Source organism: Hemicordylus capensis, chromosome 3, assembly GCF_027244095.1.
Source record: "Hemicordylus capensis ecotype Gifberg chromosome 3, rHemCap1.1.pri, whole genome shotgun sequence".
Classification (NCBI taxonomy): Eukaryota; Metazoa; Chordata; class Lepidosauria; order Squamata; family Cordylidae; genus Hemicordylus; species Hemicordylus capensis.
The window spans coordinates 31,526,178-31,544,686 of NC_069659.1; the positions used below are offsets into that span (position 1 = coordinate 31,526,178).

An 18,509-nucleotide genomic window follows, 5' to 3' on the forward strand; every position below is an offset into this window, starting at 1 on the left:
TACAAGAGCAAGCAAAGATGACATACTCCATCTAGACAGCGACTCACTCATTCACAAGTTAAGATGATTTACATGGCTTACAAGATACAAAAGGTGGATCCACCAAAGTCGGTTAAGGCCCAGTCCACAAGAGCATATGCTATGTCAGCCCACCAATAATTCCCTAGCTCCTGTTATATAATAAGCCTTAATATTCTGTGATCATGTGTATGTTAACGGTAAGTTGAGCATGTATATCCTACTATGCAGCTGAAGATAAAAGGAAATGAAAATGCTTATTCTTATATGTGCAAATGAATAATGACATTAAATGTTTGTTCATTTAATGTAATTCAGCTTTAAAGCATTAAAGTATTTTATGGAGTTTTTGCATTGTGCTTTGTCCTAGTATTTAACCTTGTTGAAGGAGCTTCCCAGTGAAGAAAATCTGTTGCCAGAAGATGACGTTGTGTTACTTCTCAAACCACTTCCGTAAGAAAACAATCACATTTAATTCAATAAAATAATTATTTTATTAATATGATTTTCCAGAAATGTTTCCTCAAGCTTTCTATTCTCTCTTACAGGGCTGTATGTTCTTTTTATCGTCGAGATCAAGAAGTTTGCTCAGCAATTTTAAGTAATCTCCTTCCTATGGTGACTGCTTTGGGCATTGCTGAAACAAATAATGAAGATCTAAGTGAAGCTCGAGGACAATTTTTAACTGTCGTTGGAGCATTTTGGTATGTTAGGTCCATTTTCAGCTGTAATCTATTTCACGACAATAGATTTGTCAATTATGGTCATTACTTACTAACATAAAGGGCTGGATCACATAAAGTAGACTTTGCCAGTGTTTTTCTGTATGTGAACATTCCTTAGATACATGATTGTTTAGTGGAAGTATCCTTCATAAGCAACTCTATGTGTGTCTCCCCCCACCCCAAGTAAGATTGTTGTTGCTGTTTTGACATTACTAAAATTGGTAAAAATATGTAATTGTAACAAATTCACCTTTGTGGCCTCTATGCCATTGCACATTGGGAACTGTGCATACGCAGGGCAGGCATCAAAACTTCTAGAGCTCTCTGATTAGTATTAGGTGCTCTCTTCCTCCCTTTGGTTAACAATTTTACCCACCACATACCAAAGGGTGCCTCCCTCCTCAGTTCTGCCTTTGTTTTGCTGCCATGAAGATGGGTGCTTTTAGGCGAAATCTCTGTCTTCAAGATCATGTTTTGAAGCAAAAAAAAACACAACCCTCTCAGTTCTATCTTATTTTCAAAGAAGGGAACAAATTTATTTCTTCTTATGGATGATTTTCAATAGGGTGTTTTTTCATTTTTATTGATTCAGGATGGCTAAAAAATTCTTACTTGAAAACTGTGTTGGGCAGGGGGCTTGCTTGCTATAATGTTGTTGCAAACCACCCTGAGATGCAAGGTATACAAACAACATAAATACATACATACATACATAATATATATTTATTATTTTTTAAAATGTATATATACCGCCTGACTCCAAAGGCTCTTGGTGGTTCACAAAAATAAACACAATAAAGACAAAATAAAGCAAACCGATAAAACAGCAATTTAAAACAATTCAAAACATTATTGATTGGTTGGTTGGTTGGTTGGTTGATTTTATTTAGTATAATAGTTATGCACAAATGAAACATATCTAGTTGGATATAAATCCTATTGATTTTAATCATACTGTCAGATATGCTTAAGGTCATGACCCTGGTTTGATCCTAAGCATATTTACTCAAATGTAAGTTGCACTGAATTCAGTAGCATTTAATCCCAAGTATGCATGTTTAGGATTGCAATATAAATCTGGTTGAAACCAACAAAATGTGTTAGACATGATCAACTTGTAGCACAGTCCTGAACATATTTCACTCAGTTTATCCTGCTGTGTTCCAACTTTACTCTGTGTTAAGTGTGATGAGGATTGTAGCCTTAGTGGGACTTGGGTTACAATATTGTCAGTGCTTATTTGGAATAAGGCTAAATGAACAAAGGGCAGGACCAAGGCTAAATTAATCATGACTAAATCCCATTGACATTAATAGGTCCTAAGTTAGTCATATCTCATTTATTTCAGTGATACTTAGGCATGACTAACTTAGTTTTTATTTTCATTGTGCAGGATCCATACTATCATTTGCCTTCCTTAATTATTGTGTTTGAATCTCTGCATAAATAAAGCTTTTCAGAAGCATGAAGACATATCCACGTAGTATATTTTTAAAAAAACACCTGAGTGTGAACTACAAAAAATAATCTATTTTATTTGCCAAAATTCTGTTTCTTTCAGGCACTTAGCAAATGAAGGGAAATGCACAGCTCCAGTAAGAATAGCATTAGTGAACTGTATGAAAGCTTTACTTCAGGTAAGTCAAGAGCCAGTATTTATCAAATATCTTTCTGGAGTTTACCCAAGCTTCGCAAATAGTTAACACAGATCATTTCTCTCCCCCACCCCCCAAACCAGGCTGATCCTTGTTCAGAATGGGCCATGCTTAATGTGAAAAATGAAGATCTGCCTGTGAGCGATGCTTTCCCTCACTTCCTTGCAGATAGCAACTTTCAAGTTTGCATGGTTGCAGCCAAGTCAATAAAAAGGTACATCTTGTAGGCTTTAATGAACTGAATGTTTTCTAAAGATAACAAAATGAGAGTAAGCCATTCAAAATTGCCAGGCTCTCTTTACTGCATTATAGAAGAATACACAGGTAGAAGAAACAACCTGGGCATACAATCCATGATTGCTTCTCATACTTTACTTAGAGAGGTCCTATAAGAATTAGAGTTGGATGTATAGCACTTTATGCTAACATCTGTTCTTTTTATAGCTAAACAAGCAAATAGGTACTGCTAGTCAAATATCAAGTTCAGAAATTTTAAAAGGATGTGAAGAACAGGCAGAAGGGAGATGAATCTTGAAACAACTAGAGTATCTTGCAAGAGCCCATGAGATGTGTGTGTTTTTAGGGGACAAAGCTAATCCTTGTTTTATCTCTTGATCTCCAAGTTGCTCCTTCTGTAAAGAACTTTAGTATGATATATTTTTCATCTGGTTAGATGTTCATAATGGTACCTGTTTCTTCTTGGAAATAGGCAAGTGTTGCTCAATCGCAAAAATATCAAGGAGATAAATGAGAAAAGTCATCAGAAAAAAAACACAAAATTTGTTTTATTAAGCAGATAACCTGTAAAGCATTCTAAATTTATTTTCTCCCTGTTTGACCATAAGTTTATTTCAAGAAGTGAAGCTGAGAGAGTCTTCTCCTGAATTACTGAAAGCTCTTCCTTTGAAGCTCCAGCAAAGGGCTTTTGACAATCTGTACTTGAAGGTTCAAGAAGGAACAAAGAAATTGGTAATACAATTTGTCATTTAACATGTATATTCTACATCTTGGGCTTGTTTGTCAACCCCCACATGGATTTTACTTTCCTGTGTTAATCTTTCTTTTTTTGCAATGAGTTTTGGTAGCAGGAATTGGCTTCTAAGGCTCTAGTTATAATGCAGAAACTATTGTGCCTTCAGGAGGCAGCTGACATTCCATGGTCAGTCAAGTAAAGAAATACATATTCCTCAAAATAGGTCACAACAATTTCATCATGCTGAAGTTGCAGTCTGTTTTTCTGCTCACAAAATCACTTTCTATATTTTTTTCTCCTTCCTTTTGCACACAGTGTGACAGAGAGGTAGACATTATTTTATTTTTATTTTTAAACCATTATTAAATTGCTATTAGTGATTGTTTAGCAAATTTGGTTTTCATACAGGAGGTTATAGAAGACAATCCTTAAGATTCTTTTCAGTTCTATGATTATTTGGAAATAGCCTTGGAGCATAAACTGCTGATAAGAGTAAACTTCCAATAGGAAAGTTTTTTAATGATTCTGGCAAGCTAATGCTCTTTGCTGACTCCCTTCATCTGTGACAGAACTCTTTTTTAAAAGAATGTAATAAACCTAACCTGTATATAGTTAAAAGGAATTACTTTCATTCTGTATCCTTTGTCAATAAAGGCACATGGTTCTGGGGACCAAGAGAATCTTCCTGATGAAGAGCATAATAGAAAATCAGTTCTCCTCATGTTAATAACAATGGTTTTATGCTGCAGTCCTGTGTGTGAAAAGCAGGCATTGTTTGCAGTTTTCCAGTGTATAAAAGAAAATGGATTAGATTCTCAGCTAGTAAGAAAGGTATGTACATTGAGAAACTTTAATTGAGGAATATAAATGAAACTAGCTTAACTCATGCAGAGCATCTGTGTGCTAGTACTTGATTGCTCCCCTCACCCCCCCCCTCCTCAGCCCCCTCACCTCAGAGATCTCTCCACCTTCACATGAGCTGTGCTCCTCCTCCTCCTCAATTCCATTGCTTCCATCCCCCTCACCCCTCTTGGTTGTGGCTGTAGCGATGCTGGTGCCAGTTGGCCAAGCCGCAGCCCCCTAACCCCAGAGACCTTCCCACCCTCACCCTGCTCCTGCTCCTGCCTGCAGGAGCAGCGGCGGCGGCAGACTGGGCCCTTGCTCACTGCCGCTGCCATGGCCGCTCATTCTTCTCAGGCAACTGACAGGCCCGGGTCCATCTCTCACCCTTCCTTCTTTCTCTCTTCCTCTCTATTCTTTTTCTCTCTTTCTCTCTCTTCCACTTGTCCTTCCTTCCTTCCTTCCTTCCTTCCTTTCTCTCTCTCTCTCCGCTCCCCTCCTGACTTAACAGGTCTTGTTCATCTTGTTTCCTCATCTAGTTTACACATTGGCAGCCTCCTTCTCCTGTAGGGGCTCTTTCCTCCGTCACAACCCTTCTCTTTGCAGACCCCTGCCCACTAACAGTTGCATTCCAACTGACCTTCACCATCACAGGCTCCTCCTCCCTATCTGCATATGGAGTCCCCACTGCTCAATCACCATGGTGCTTCTGCTCTCACAGGCTCCTCCTCCCTATCTGCATATAGAATCCTCACTGCCCAATCAGGTGCTTCTGCTCATAAACTCTCATGAGAGCTGCCACACACAGGATTAGCCACGGGTATGCCTTAGTGAAATATAAATAAAGAAGATGGGTAAAAAATGTAGTTTTCAAAGGATTTGGCAATAAGTAAAAATTATACCAAGGTATTTAACTCATTAAAATCCCCTTGATTTTGTGATGTATGTATGTATTAGAATAAATATATTTGAAGGCAATAACTAAGTACTTTTATCAAGATAGAACTCTTTATCCTGTGAAGTGAGTAGAAGGAGCTTGCACATACAGGACCTCCAGGAATACTTGTATGGCTTAGAGCCTTAGTTTATAGATGTTTGTAGTTTTGTAGATACTAGAATACCACGAAGTGTTTGTAAAGAAACAGGTAGCACTCAGAGTTTAATATATTGTATAAGCTTTTGTGTGTGACAACCCATTTTGTCAGATGCTGGGTTCATACTGAATACTATGGTTTTGCTACTGGTGATCATTTGCTGGTGCTTTTTTTCTTTCAAATGCAGGTATTAGGAAAGGTTTCTGGCACTTTTGGTTATAAAAGTGTAGAAGACTTCATGAATACCCACTTAGATTATCTTGTCCTAGAATGGCTGAACTGTGGATATAGCCTTTCTGTTTTCCCATATGTTTTATTGAATTACTCTAGTCTGGAGGAGTTCTACAGGTATGCATGGATTTTTGTGATTTTTAAAACATTTTAGTTGAAAATGTAGGGAGCCTCTGCTGTACTGACATACTGGGTAGCTAATTACATGTTTTATTGTTTGATGCATTGCATCTTAATGGACCTAAACATTGGATTACAGGTGAAACTCGGAAAATTAGACTATCATGCAAAAGTCCATTAATTTCAGTAATGCAAATTAAAAGGTGAAACTGATATATGAGACAGACGCATTACATGCAAAGCGAGATAAGTCAAGCCTTAATTTGTTATAATTGTGATGATCATGGCGTACAGCTCATGAAAACCCCAAATCCACAATCCCAGAAAATTAGAATATTACATGGAACCAAGAAGACAAGGATTGTAGAATAGAACAATATTGGACCTCTGAAAAGTATACAGTGTACTGTGCTTGATTGGCCAGCAAACTCGCCTGACCTGACCCCATAGAGAATCTATGGGGCATTGCCAAGAGAAGGATGAGAGACATGAGACCAAACAATGCAGAATTGCTGAAGGCCGCTAATGAAGCATCCTGGTCTTCCATAACACCTCATCAGTGCCACAGGCTGATAGCATCCATGCCACGCCGCATTGAGGCAGTAATTGCTGCAAAAGGGGCCCAAACCAAGTACTGAATACATATGCATGCTTATACTTTTCAGAGGTCCTTATTTACTTTGAAGAATAATCTGCAAGCACCCCCACCAGTGGGGTCAACACCGAAGGGGGTCACCTCTTTGGGGTCGCCACTTCAGGGGACGGTGAGGACCAGGCTTCCTGGCCAAGTATTCGCATGTGGGTGGGCTTTTAACAGTTTGTTTTGTTTTTAATTAAGTCCTGGGTGAGATTGTTTTACGATGTGTCTGGGTTTGTCTGGAGATGGGGAAACGGGGGTGTATTCTCGGATATGGGGTGGCTATTCCGGTTGGTGGGGAATAGAAGAAGCAATGTTGTCAAGTCAGCAAGCCATTACAAGGGAAGGGAAATCAGAAATCTAATAGCTGTTTCCCCTTCTGGCTGTCCTGCCAACTATTTGACCTTGGGGAGCAGTGCCAACTACCCACAGGGCCTCTCACCTTGCTTATTTGTATGGTCAATGCAGAACAAGTCAGAAAATCATCCACGATTTGATTCTGGATGAAGGAGCCAACCTGGTTGGGGGAGGCTGGTGGCCCAGTCCGGGGTACTCGGTTGAGGAGCAGGTGAGGGCATGTGGGCAAGGAGGTGGAGTGGCTGTGGTCTATAATATCTCCCTTACCAGGATCCCTGTCAAAGTGTCAGACCATATTGTATGTGTGTTCTTAGGTTTGGGGACCAGGGATAGGCTGGGACTTCTGTTGGTATACTGTTCACCTTGCTGCCCAACAGAATCTCTAACTGAGCTCACGGACTTGGTCTTGGATTTGGAATTGGAGTCCCCCAGGCTTGTATTTGTGGGGGCCTTCGATGTTCACTTTGGGACCAATTTGTCTGGGGCAGCTTGTGTGTTCATAGTGGCCATGACAACTATGGACCTATTCCAAGTGGTCTCAGGACCAACACATATTGCTGGTCACATGCTTGATCTGATCTTTCACTCTGATCAGAGTGGTGTTCTGTGGGTGAGGACCCCTGTGATTTCTCCATTGTCATGGACGGACCACCATCTGGTAAAGGTTGGACTCACAATCACGTCCCACCTTCGTACGGGTGAGGGGCCTATTAGAATCATCTGCCCGAGTTGGTTATTGGATCCAATAGGATTCCAAGAAGCCTTGTAGAGATTTAGTGTTGGCTCTATGGTGCAGCGGGGAAATTACTTGAATCTGGTTAGTAGTTCCAACATTCATAAGTAGTGGGTTCTGCGCCTGCGCAGATCAGCTTCGGGAAGAATTTGTTAGCTCCTCGCGACACCAACTTCCCACTGCACGTGACTGCAGTACCCTCTAGTGGCCGTTAGGCATCTCCATATTCAGTTTCTTTCTGGCTGCCATAGCGATCTGTATTCGGAGACTGTTTGCTCCTTGTGGAAAGTTTATTATTTGTTTAAAGGCTTTTTGGACTTTTGGATATGGACTTTGACCCCTCTTACGGATTTCCCTTGGCTTTGACATTAAATTGATACGGTTTTGAACTTCTGGAACAGACTTGACTATGCGTTTTCTTTATCCGACTGATTCGACCGTGATCTCGGACCTCCCTCTGTGACCTTGGAATGGAACGCTACCAGTTTCTAAGATGAGCAGCATGAGTAAGGCAAGTAAATCCGGCAAAACAACTTTTAAACGTTGTAGTGATTGCCATGGGAAGTTCCCCTCAACAAACGGCCATACCCTCTGTTTGTTTTGCCTAGAGGAAGCGCATGATACGGCATCTTGCTTGATCTGTGTTACATTCAACAAACAGACTCTTAAAAATCGGGCAGCGAGACTTAAGGTCTATTTGATGGAGGATGCATTGTTGCCTAAGGCTGCTCAGAAGACTATGACGCCGGGGCCTGCGCCAGTAGCGCAGTCTAAAGATCTGGGGAAGTCGAAGAAAATCTTGGCGGTGTCTGCCGCTTCGGCGTCGAGTGCCTCGGCATCGGAACCCTCTTCAACGTTTAAATGACCAGAGGATCGTCGGTCTGGCTTAAAGAGGAAACACAAGGGTGATGCTTCTGGGCACGGTTCTACCCATAAGAAGCATAGACATCATGACCAGGTTGTGGAGCATACCCCTTCGCCTTCGGGGCTGCAGGATTATGTAATCCCTCGACGTCAAGCGGCGTCTTTGTCTCCAGCTCCGACACCCTATCAATCGCCACTGACTCCTGGGCTTCGATCACAAGGCATTCGACATTGTGCTCAGTCGACATCGAAAGAGTCCACGTTAGAGTCTGAAAGACAGACTTCGAATCCAGAGACACGACGTCGAGACAAGACTGTACCCGTGGCTCACCCATCGACATCGAAGGCTGCATCAGAATTGACAGTCGCGGTGATTGTGGACACGGAACTCGACGCCGACCCCAACATTGAACTTGAGCTCGATATCGAGGAGGAGCCTGCATCGGTGGACCAGGTTATGCCAGTGCCATCCCCAGCAACACCAGGTACAAGCGAGCAGGAGGCTAACCGCCTAACCCACATGCTGAACTCTGAAGAAAGTACACCCTCAACTGGGACCTTTGCAGGTTTTCACGTGGGTGACTACCTCCCTGGACAAAGACACCTTCTCTATCGGCTAAAGGGACACCGGTCTTAGGACTCTCACCCAGTGGTGGTTGGGGTGAAACGATGAGGATACCTGGCGGAGACTACGCATTATTTAGGGAATGGCTACGTGAACAAGAACAGACCCCCAGGGTTAGTAAGGAGATGGCCGTGCAAACAGCTTTAACATCAGTCGAGCGCATGGAGATGGCCATTCAAGCATCAGTGCCTTTACCGAGTCAGCGTTCTGTTTCCCTACAAGCTAATGTGCCACAGGTTCCACCGCTTCCCACATCCACTCTGCACCAGGTAGCAACTCAGACAACACATACTCATGTGCCAGTGCATGTGACCTCGACTGCTGTTAGAAACTCACCTGTTTCATCTGATGATGGTGGTGATGATGATTACACCTCTGATTCAACTCCAGATCCAAACAACCCGGAGGCACCTGCTCTCCCAGATCCAGATTCGAATGTTGCAACAGTTCCTTCGACATCACCCAATGAAGAGATGAAGGGCTATCATCAGCAGGTAGCTGAGATGACTCAGGTCTTAGGCCTGTCCCTGAAAGAGAAAACCAGTGACTTAGAAGACCCTGTCTACAACATGATGAGGACGGCTTCTGGATTGAAGCTAGTGTACTTTGCTAAGAAAGCATTCTCTACTAAAGTCCTCTGCTGCTTCATATCACCAGAGCAGCAAAATCGGCTTGAGAGGTGCTCCAGACTTCGGCACACACCTCGAAACGTTTGGAGGCGCTCTGTCACGTCCAGGAGGAAGAGAATGCGTATTTGGTGCATCACCCTGCTCCAAATTCCTTAGTAGTTGATTGTGCAACAACATCTAAGGGCGGCAAACGTCACACCACACCGGCGGGTAATGAGAGCCGTAAATTGGATGTCCTAGGAAGATGCACGTATTCGACAGCGTGCTTGTCTATCAAAATTGCCAACTACGTGGCTTGTCAAGCAAGATATACGCATTCCCTATGGGAGGTGTTGTTCGATCAGCGTGCTAAACTGGAGCCAGGAGAGTTTATGAAAAGATTTGAGGCTGTGTTCGCAAAGTCTCCTGCAGCTACCCGTCAGCAGTTGGCTAATGCAAAGCACTTAGCTGAGTCAGAGTCCCGGACATTGACATCGTCCATTATTCTAAGGAGACATGCTTGGCTGCGAGCAACAGGTTTACAGAAGGATATGAGAGATTGAATTGAGATGCTTCCATTTGATGGTGCAGGCTTGTTTTCAGACAAGACCGATGAAAATATGGAGCAATGGAAGAAGTTGCAGAAGTTGCGCAGTCATTTACCAACCCGCGATATACTAACTGATACCGCTCTTATAATCAGTACAATCAATACCAGAGGCGGCAGGGCAATTACTGGCAGTCCGATAAGCGTGACTTCAGGCGACCTTACCAGCGTTTTGGAAACAACAACAAACGCCCTTATTATCCCAAGAACAGGGCCACTCAATCTGGCCAAACAAAGAGGACACCGCAATCCAAGCAGCAGCTTTGATCCAAAGGCGAGCCCACGACCAGCATACAACTCGCCTCCCCAGAACAACCTGAACAACATCACAGAAAGGAACATCACAGCAAGGAACACCAACTCCTTGAACTATGCCAGAGTGACCATCAAACTGGCAAGCCATGCCCAAGCATGGCACCATATAACATCAGACCGTTAGGTCTTGCGCATAGTAACGACAGGCTATGCTCTAGAGTTCGAGGAGTAGCCTCCATTTCTGGGCGTGAAGTACACTCCGGAATCCCCTCTCTTGAAGGAGGAGGTGGAAAAGCTCTTGATGAAGGGGGCGATATCGCCGGTCCAGTGGGCTCTCAGCCAGTCAGGATTTTATTCCCGTTACTTCCAAATCCCCAGACGCGATGGGGGCATAAGACCAATTATGGATCTCTGGGGCCTAAATCAATACATCGAATACAGAAGTCAAAAGGCCATCCTTCCTTTCCTCCACGGGGAAAATTGGATTGCAACGCTCAACTTAAAGGATGCTTACTTTCATATAGGCATTCAGGAGAACCATCGCAAATGTCTCCGCTTCACCGTGGGGGACGAAATTTATCAATACAAGGTGCTACCCTTTGGCTTGGTCACCGCCCCACGGGTGTTCACAAAGTGTGTTGCGGTGATAATAGCCTATCTCAGAACAAAGGGACTGTCCATTTATCTGTATTTGGACGACTGGCTGTTGACGACCAGTACGCGAGAACAGCTACTGGAGCATGTGCACATGGTAACGACCCTGTTGGACGATCTGAGCGTGAACATCAATTGGGAGAAATCCGCTTTACAGCCAGCAAAACACCTTCAATATATTGGTGCGCTGTTGGACATGGCGGCCCAAAGGGCTTTTCTACCGAGAGAACGGTTTTCATGCCTGCAGGCACTCGTCCTCTTGTGTCAGAGGGATCCGGTGCAGAAGGCGAGGACTATACAGGTGATTCTCGACCTGATGGCATCCTGCACCACCATGGTTTTGTATGCGAGACTGCGCATGCGCAAGCTGCGGCTCTAGTTTCTGAGAGCTTACAGGCCAAGGCTAGAGCCACAGGCCAAGCAGCTGACACTTCCAGGCAAGGTACTAGAATCACTGACGTGGTGGACAAAGGAATCAAACATGCTCAACGGCATACAGTTCCAGTCACTGAGGCCATCCGCCATGGTGACATCAGATGCATTGCTGCAAGGCTGGGGTGCACATCTGCTACACCACAAGGTTCAAGGTCGATGGACGCCACAGGAGAGACTTCTGCATATCAACTTTCTGGAACTACTGGCTGCATACAAGGCCTTGGTTGCCTTCCAAGAGAAGCTCGTGGGGCAAACCGTCCAGCTGCAGATGGCAACAGCCATTGTGTATGTCAGCAAGCAGGGCGGCACGGTGTCCAGGTCATTGTGCAGACTCAGTTTACAGTTATGGAGTTGGTGCATTCCACGCGGAATTTATCCCATTGCCATTCATATCAAGGGCACCATGAACGTTTTGGCGGACTCTTTGAGCAGGGAACTTGTGCTGGACCAGCATGAGTGGGAATTGAATCCGGTGATACTGGAACAGTTATTCCAGGCTTGGGGCAGACCAAAGGTGGATCTATTCGCAACGTTTAGGAACAGCAAATGCGACCACTATTGCTCCAGGATGGGTGTCGGCCTAGATACAAAAGGGGATGCGTTTTAGTATCAATGGAGCCAACAACTGTTTTATGCCTATCCTCCAACCCCATTGCTGCCCAGGGTGGTAGCCAAACTTCTACAAGACAAGACTCGGGTGATAGTGATTGCCCCATGGTGGCCAAGGCAGCCATGGTACACGCAGCTACTCAGACTGCCCCAGGGCAGGTACAGGAGGCTGCCACAGTGGACAGAACTGATAACTCAAGACCAAGGAGAAGTGGTGCACCCCAACTTGTCTGTGCTGAGTCTCACAGCGTGGAGGATTGGCTACTAAGGAGGATTCTCCTGAACACCTGTAAGCTATTGACAAGGCGCAGCTACCGAGTGAAGTGGCACAGATTTGCGGCGCGTGCTGCCTCTAGGGGCTATGACCCCAAAGAAGCAAGCCTGAAGGCCGTTCTTCTATACCTAACAACTCTGAAGCAGAGCGGCTTGGCGAATATCTCAATTAAAGTACATATGGCAGCTATGTCAGCACACCATGATGGGTGGGATGGAAGGACGGTCTTCACCCATCCGAGGTGTAAGGATTTCTTGAGAGGCATCAATAATTTGTACCTGCTGGTTCGCCCGCCGGCTGAAAAGGAGTCTCTCCTTGGTGCTCTCGTCACTGACGGAACCACCATTTGAATCTTTGGCAACTGCATTGATGAAGCTTTTAATCCTAAAAACACTCTTCTTGGTGGCCATCTCCATGGCCAGGCGATTAAGTGAGCTGCGTGCACTCCTTGTAGATGAGCCTTATACTAGGATTTATCCGGAGCGGGTCATCATGCGCTTGGATCCTGAATTCCGTCCAAAAATTGTTACGGAGTTTCACCTTAATACTGAAATTGTGTTGCCTACCTTTTTCAGAGACCCTTCGTCCGCACTTGAGCGGGTGATGCATTCATTGGATGTTCATCGAGCCCTTCTCTTCTATTTGAGGGCCACAAAGGACATTCATAGGACACCTCAGTTATTTGTTGGCCTGCAGGGCAAGTGTAAAGGATATTCACCCACTCAACCGAAATTGTCTTTCTGGCTGGTGGAATTGATCAAATTGGCGTATGACCAACAGGGTGTCAGCCCACCAACTTCAATCCGGGCACACTCCACTAGGGCTTACACCGCATCTGTGGTACATCTGTCAGGCATTCGTTTCACGGATATCTGCACAGCAGCGACTTGGTCGTCTCACCAGACGTTTGTTAAGCACTACGCCATAGATCTACGCACTGCTAAGGCTGCTGAATTCGGACTGGTGGTCCTCAAAAGGGTGTTACAGTGACTTGCAATGCTTACCCGCCTCCATCTGGGTAACTCATAATTCACCCACAACTTATGAATGTTGGAACCACTAACCAGATAAACAGGTTGCTTACCTGTAACAGATGATCTGGTAGTGGTTCCATACATTCATAAAACCTGCCCGTCCATCCCCGCTGCAAGAGTAACAAGCCACTGAACACAGTGCACATACCACTATGCCGTCAAGACCATGCTGCTATGTCGGCCATCAAGAAACTGAATATGGAGATGCCTAACCGCCACTAGTGGGTACTGCAGTCACGTGCAGTGGACGGTTGGTGTCGTGAGAAGCTAACAAATTCTTCCCGAAGCTGATCTGCGCAGGCGCAGAACCCACTACTTATGAATGCATGGAATAACTACCAGATCATCTGTTACAGGTAAGCAACCTGTTTTTATCAGGCCAGAGGTTGCTGGTTCAAATCCCTGCTGGTATGTTTCCTGGACTATGGGAAACACCTACATTGGGCAGCAGTGGTATAGGAAGATGCTGAAAGGCATCATCTCATACTGCACGGGAGATGGCAATGGTAAACCCCTCCTGTAGTCTACCAAAGACAACCACAGGGCTCTTTGGTCTCCAGGAGTTGAAACCGACTCGACGGTACACTTTACTTTATTGCTAGTGATCATGTTGATGCCCGGGTGGATAATTGGAACAGCAAGCTCACCAGGGCAGTAGACATGATCACTCTTAAGTGTCCTCTCCGACTTGCTTCAAAATTGGCCCCTTGGTATACGGAAGAACTATGGGGGCTGAAGCAACAAGGTAGATGACTGGAGCGCAAGTGGAGAAAGATTCGGCTTGAACCTGACAGATTCTGTGTTGTAGAGTGCATTTGAAGTCCTGTTCTCAGGCAGTACATGTGGCAAAGAAGCGATTCTTTGCCACATGTATTGCATCTGCAAGCTCACGACCAGCGGAGTTGTCCAGGGTTGTGAGAAGGTTATTATGTGCTTCTCCGGACCAGGGGTTCTCAATGTTGGGTCCCCAGATGTTATTTGGCTTCAACTTCCATAATCCCCAACCAAAGACCACTGGGGCTGGGGATTATGGGAATTTAAGTCCAGTAACATCTGGGGATCCAATGTTGAAAATCCCTGCTCTAGACTATGGGGAACACCTATATTGGGTGGCAGCGATATAGAAAGATGCTGAAAGGCATTATCTCATACTGTGCTGGGAGGAGGCAGTGGTAACCCCCTCCTGTATTCTACCAAAGAAAAGCACAGGGCTCTGTAGGCTCCAGGAATCGAAATCGACTTGATGGCACACTTTACCTTTACCTCCCCTGAATCAGTATTTGATCCATCAGTTACCCGCTGTGACATTTTCAGTGAGTTTTTATGGACAAAATCTCTTGTATTCAGGTCGACCTAGACTTAGACTTCTCAATTATTGCAGTGTCTGATGTGGAAGTGTCCAGTGACTCCTCTTGTGTGGTTAGGCTGGGTCAGTTCCAGTTTGTGACTCCTGAGGATGTGGACAAGCTGCTTGGAATGGTGCGGCCTACCACCTGTCCCCTTGATCCTTGCCCAATATGGTTTATACTGTCTGGCAGGGGGGTTGTTGTAGAGGGCCTGTTAGAGATTATAAATGCTTCTCTGAGGGAGGGCAGGATGCCTCCTTGCCTTAAGATTATTTGCCTCCTTGTGCCTTGCAATTATTAGACCTCTTTTGAAGAAGACTGTGTCGGAACCCTCAGAGTTAGGCAACTATAGGTCTGTCTCCAACCTTTCATGGTTGGGTAAGGTGATTGAGAGGGTGGTGGCATCCCAGCTCCAGGCAGTCCTGGAGAAAACTGATTATCTAGACCCATTTCAGACTGGCTTTTGGGTGGGCTATGGGGTGGAGACTTCCTCGGCCAGCCTGATGGATGATCTCCAATTGGGAATTGACAGAGGGAGTGTGAGTCTGTTGGTCCTTTTGGACCTCTTGGTGGCTTTCGATACTATCGACCATAGTATCCTTCTGGAGCGTCTGAGGGGTTTGGGGGTGGGAGGCAGTGTTTTGCGGTGGTTCCGCTCCTACCTCTCAGGCAGGTTCCAGATGGTGTCTCTTGGAAACTGTTCTTCACAATCTGAACTTTTGTATGGTGTCTCACAGAGCTCCATATTGTCTCCAATGTTGTTTAACATCTGTATGAAACACTGGGAGAGATCATGAGGAGATTTGGAGCTGGGTGTTATCAGTATGCTGATGACACCCAAATCTATTTCTCCATGTCAACATCATTTAGAGGAGGCATAACCACCCTGAATACCTGCCTGGAGATAGTAATGGACTGGATGAGCTGGATGTAGGATATGCAAACTGAAGCTTGATCCAGATAAGACTTATTGTACTTATTGTGAGAGATCAGAACTCGGGAGATGAGTTTGATCTGCCAGTTCTGGATGGGGTCACACTTCCTCAGAAGGAATAGGTACACAGTCTGGGGGTGCTTCTGGATCCCAACCTCTCTCTGTTTCCCCAGCTTTGGCTGATACGCCAGCTGCGTCTATTTCTTGAGATAAATGACCTCAAAACAGAGGTACATATGCTGGTAACCTCCAGACTTGATTACTGCAGTGCGCTCTATGTGGGGCTGCCTTTGTACGTAGTCCGGAAACTGCAGTTGGTACAGAATACGGAAGCCAGGCTGGTCTCTGGGTCATCTCAGAGAGACCATATTACCCCTATATTGAAAGAGCTACACTGGCTGCTGATAAGTTTCCAGGCAGAATACAAGGTGTTGGTATAACCTGTGAAGCCCTAAACAGCTTAGGCTCTGGGTATTTAAGAGAACGTCTTGTTCGCTATGATTCCCACTGCCCATTAAGATCATCTGGAGAGAGGTTCGTCTGCAGTTGCCACTGGCTTGTCAGGTGGTTACTCGGGGCTGGGTCTCCTTTGTTGCTGCCCCAAAGGCTTTGGAATGCACTTCCTGTTGAGATAAGAGCTTCCCCATCTCTGACAACTTTTAAAAAGTCAATTAAGACACATTTGTTCACCCAGGTTTTTAATTAGATTCGCAGTTTTAATATTTTTAACTTGTTTTAAGTTTTAAATTGTTTTAATGTCTAAATTGTGTTTTGATTGTGTTTTTATTGTAAACCGCTCAGAGACACAAGTTTTGGGTGGTGTAGAAATTTGATTGATAGATAGATTAGCAGTGCTATCTACTGTATTTGAAGTGTAATATTTTTCTTACCATTTTGTCATAATCCATGTAGGTCATGTTACAAAGTATTGATTCCACAGCTGGTGATTAGAGAGCAGTTTGAAGAGGTGAAATCCATTTCTAGCAAGATTGAAAAAGAACAGCAGCAGCTTCTGGCACATTGCTTTCCCAAAATCCTTGTCAATATTCTCCCTTATTTTGCCTGCCAAACCCATGAAGATGATGACATTGCACAGAAAAGCGAGACAGCTTGTAAAGTATTTGACATGCTGAAAGAGGAACGCTTTTTAGGAAAACAGGTATCTTATAAAATATCTGATGTGTTTCTGTTCATATAACTTGCACTGCTGTATTAGAGAAAAGCTCAAATGCTACCATTTTGACATTACTTTGCAAATCATTTTGGTGGTGTCAACCAATTTCTTCACATACATTGATTCAAGACAGAAATGCTGTTAACAATGGCTCTGGGCAAATTCTTCATGTCCATAGATGTCATGGATGTCTACATCCATGTCCAATCAGACTGGTTCATCACAGATATCTACCTATACCCCTATACCTTGCTTACAAGGGAGAGCAGTGATAATACTGTGATCTGCTTTTTGGGCTAGCTACCTCACTGAGGATCTTCCCCAATGCCCTGGTAACTTAATTGCAGATCTCAGGCTCCAAGAGATCCATGTGCTCATTCATACCTGAAGGTCTGAAGGAGGCAATGGTTAGACCACTCTTAAAGAAGCCTTCCCTGGACCCCTTAGCGATGGACAGTTACAGGCCAGTCTCCAATCTCCCTTGGTTGGGCAAGGTGATTGAGAGGGTGGTGGCCGACCAGCTTCAGGCAGTCTTGGAGGAAACTGATTATCTAGACTCATTTCAAACTGGCTTTAGAACGGGCTATGGGGTTGAGACAGCCTTGGTCGGCCTGATGGATGACCTTTACAGGGGAATCGACAGAGGCAGTGTGACTCTGCTGGTTCTTCTGGATCTCTCGGCGGCGTTTGATACCATCGACCATGGTATCCTTCTGGATCGCCTGGGGGAGTTGGGGATAGGGGCACTGCTTTGCAGTGGTTCCGTTCCTATCTCTCAGGTAGATTCCAGATGGTAGAGCTTGGTGACAGTTGCTCCTCAAAACGGGAGCTGTTATATGGAGTCCCTCAGGGCTCCATTCTGTCACCAATGCTTTTTAATACATGAAACTGCTGGGTGAGGTCATCAGGAGATTTGGTGCTGGGTGTTATCAGTATGCTGATGACACCCAAATCTGCTTCTCCTTTTCATCCCCAGGACATGGCACTCATTGTCTAAATGCCTGCCTACAGGAAGTAATGGGCTGGATGAGGGATAACAAATTGAAGCTGAATCCAAGCAAGACGGAAGTGCTCATTGTGGGGTCTCAGAATCTGAGGGGTGAGTTAGATCTTCCTGTGCTGGATGGGGTTACACTCCCCCAGAAGGAGCAGGTGCGCAGCTTGGGAGTACTCCTGGACCCAGGCCTCACCCTGGTATCTCAGGTGGAGGCCATGGCCAGGAGTGCTTTCTATCAGCTTCGGCTGATTCGACAGCTGTGCCCATTCCTTGAAGAGGATGACCTCAAAACAGTGGTGCATCAGCTGGTAACCTCCCGGCTTTATTGCAATGCACTCTACGTGGGGCTGCCTTTGTACGTAGTCTGGAAACATCAGTTAGTTCAGAATGCGGCAGCCAGATTGGTCTCTGGGGCAACCCGGAGAGACCATATGATGCCTGTTTTGAAACAGTTATGCTGGCTGCCTTGATGTTTCCAGGCAAAATACAAAGTGCTGGTTATTACCTTTAAAGTCCTGAACAGCTTGGGTCCGAGATATCTTACAGAGCGCCTTCTTTTACATGATCCCCACCGCACGTTAAGGTCATTTGAGGAGGTCCGTCTCCAGTTACCACCGGTTCGTTTGGTGGCGACTCAGAGGCGGGCCTTCTCTGTAGCTGCTCCTGGGATGTGGAATGCACTTCCAGCAGAAATTTGCAATCTTAATTCC

General features: G+C 44.9%; 1 protein-coding gene across 4 annotated transcripts in view; it reads left to right on the top strand.

Annotated features, from left to right (window-relative positions):
* The window catches only part of ATM (ATM serine/threonine kinase), a 223,205-nt gene that overhangs the window by 82,759 nt on the left and 121,937 nt on the right, over positions 1–18,509 (top strand). For all 4 annotated transcript variants that reach the window (XM_053310959.1, XM_053310960.1, XM_053310962.1 and 1 more), the window contains exons 20-27: positions 389–471; positions 567–722; positions 2,305–2,380; positions 2,482–2,612; positions 3,244–3,367; positions 4,026–4,202; positions 5,493–5,653; positions 16,541–16,787. In XM_053310959.1, coding sequence (XP_053166934.1) covers positions 389–471; positions 567–722; positions 2,305–2,380; positions 2,482–2,612; positions 3,244–3,367; positions 4,026–4,202; positions 5,493–5,653; positions 16,541–16,787 — 1,155 coding nt within the window. The remainder of the gene's footprint in view (positions 1–388; positions 472–566; positions 723–2,304; positions 2,381–2,481; positions 2,613–3,243; positions 3,368–4,025; positions 4,203–5,492; positions 5,654–16,540; positions 16,788–18,509) is intronic.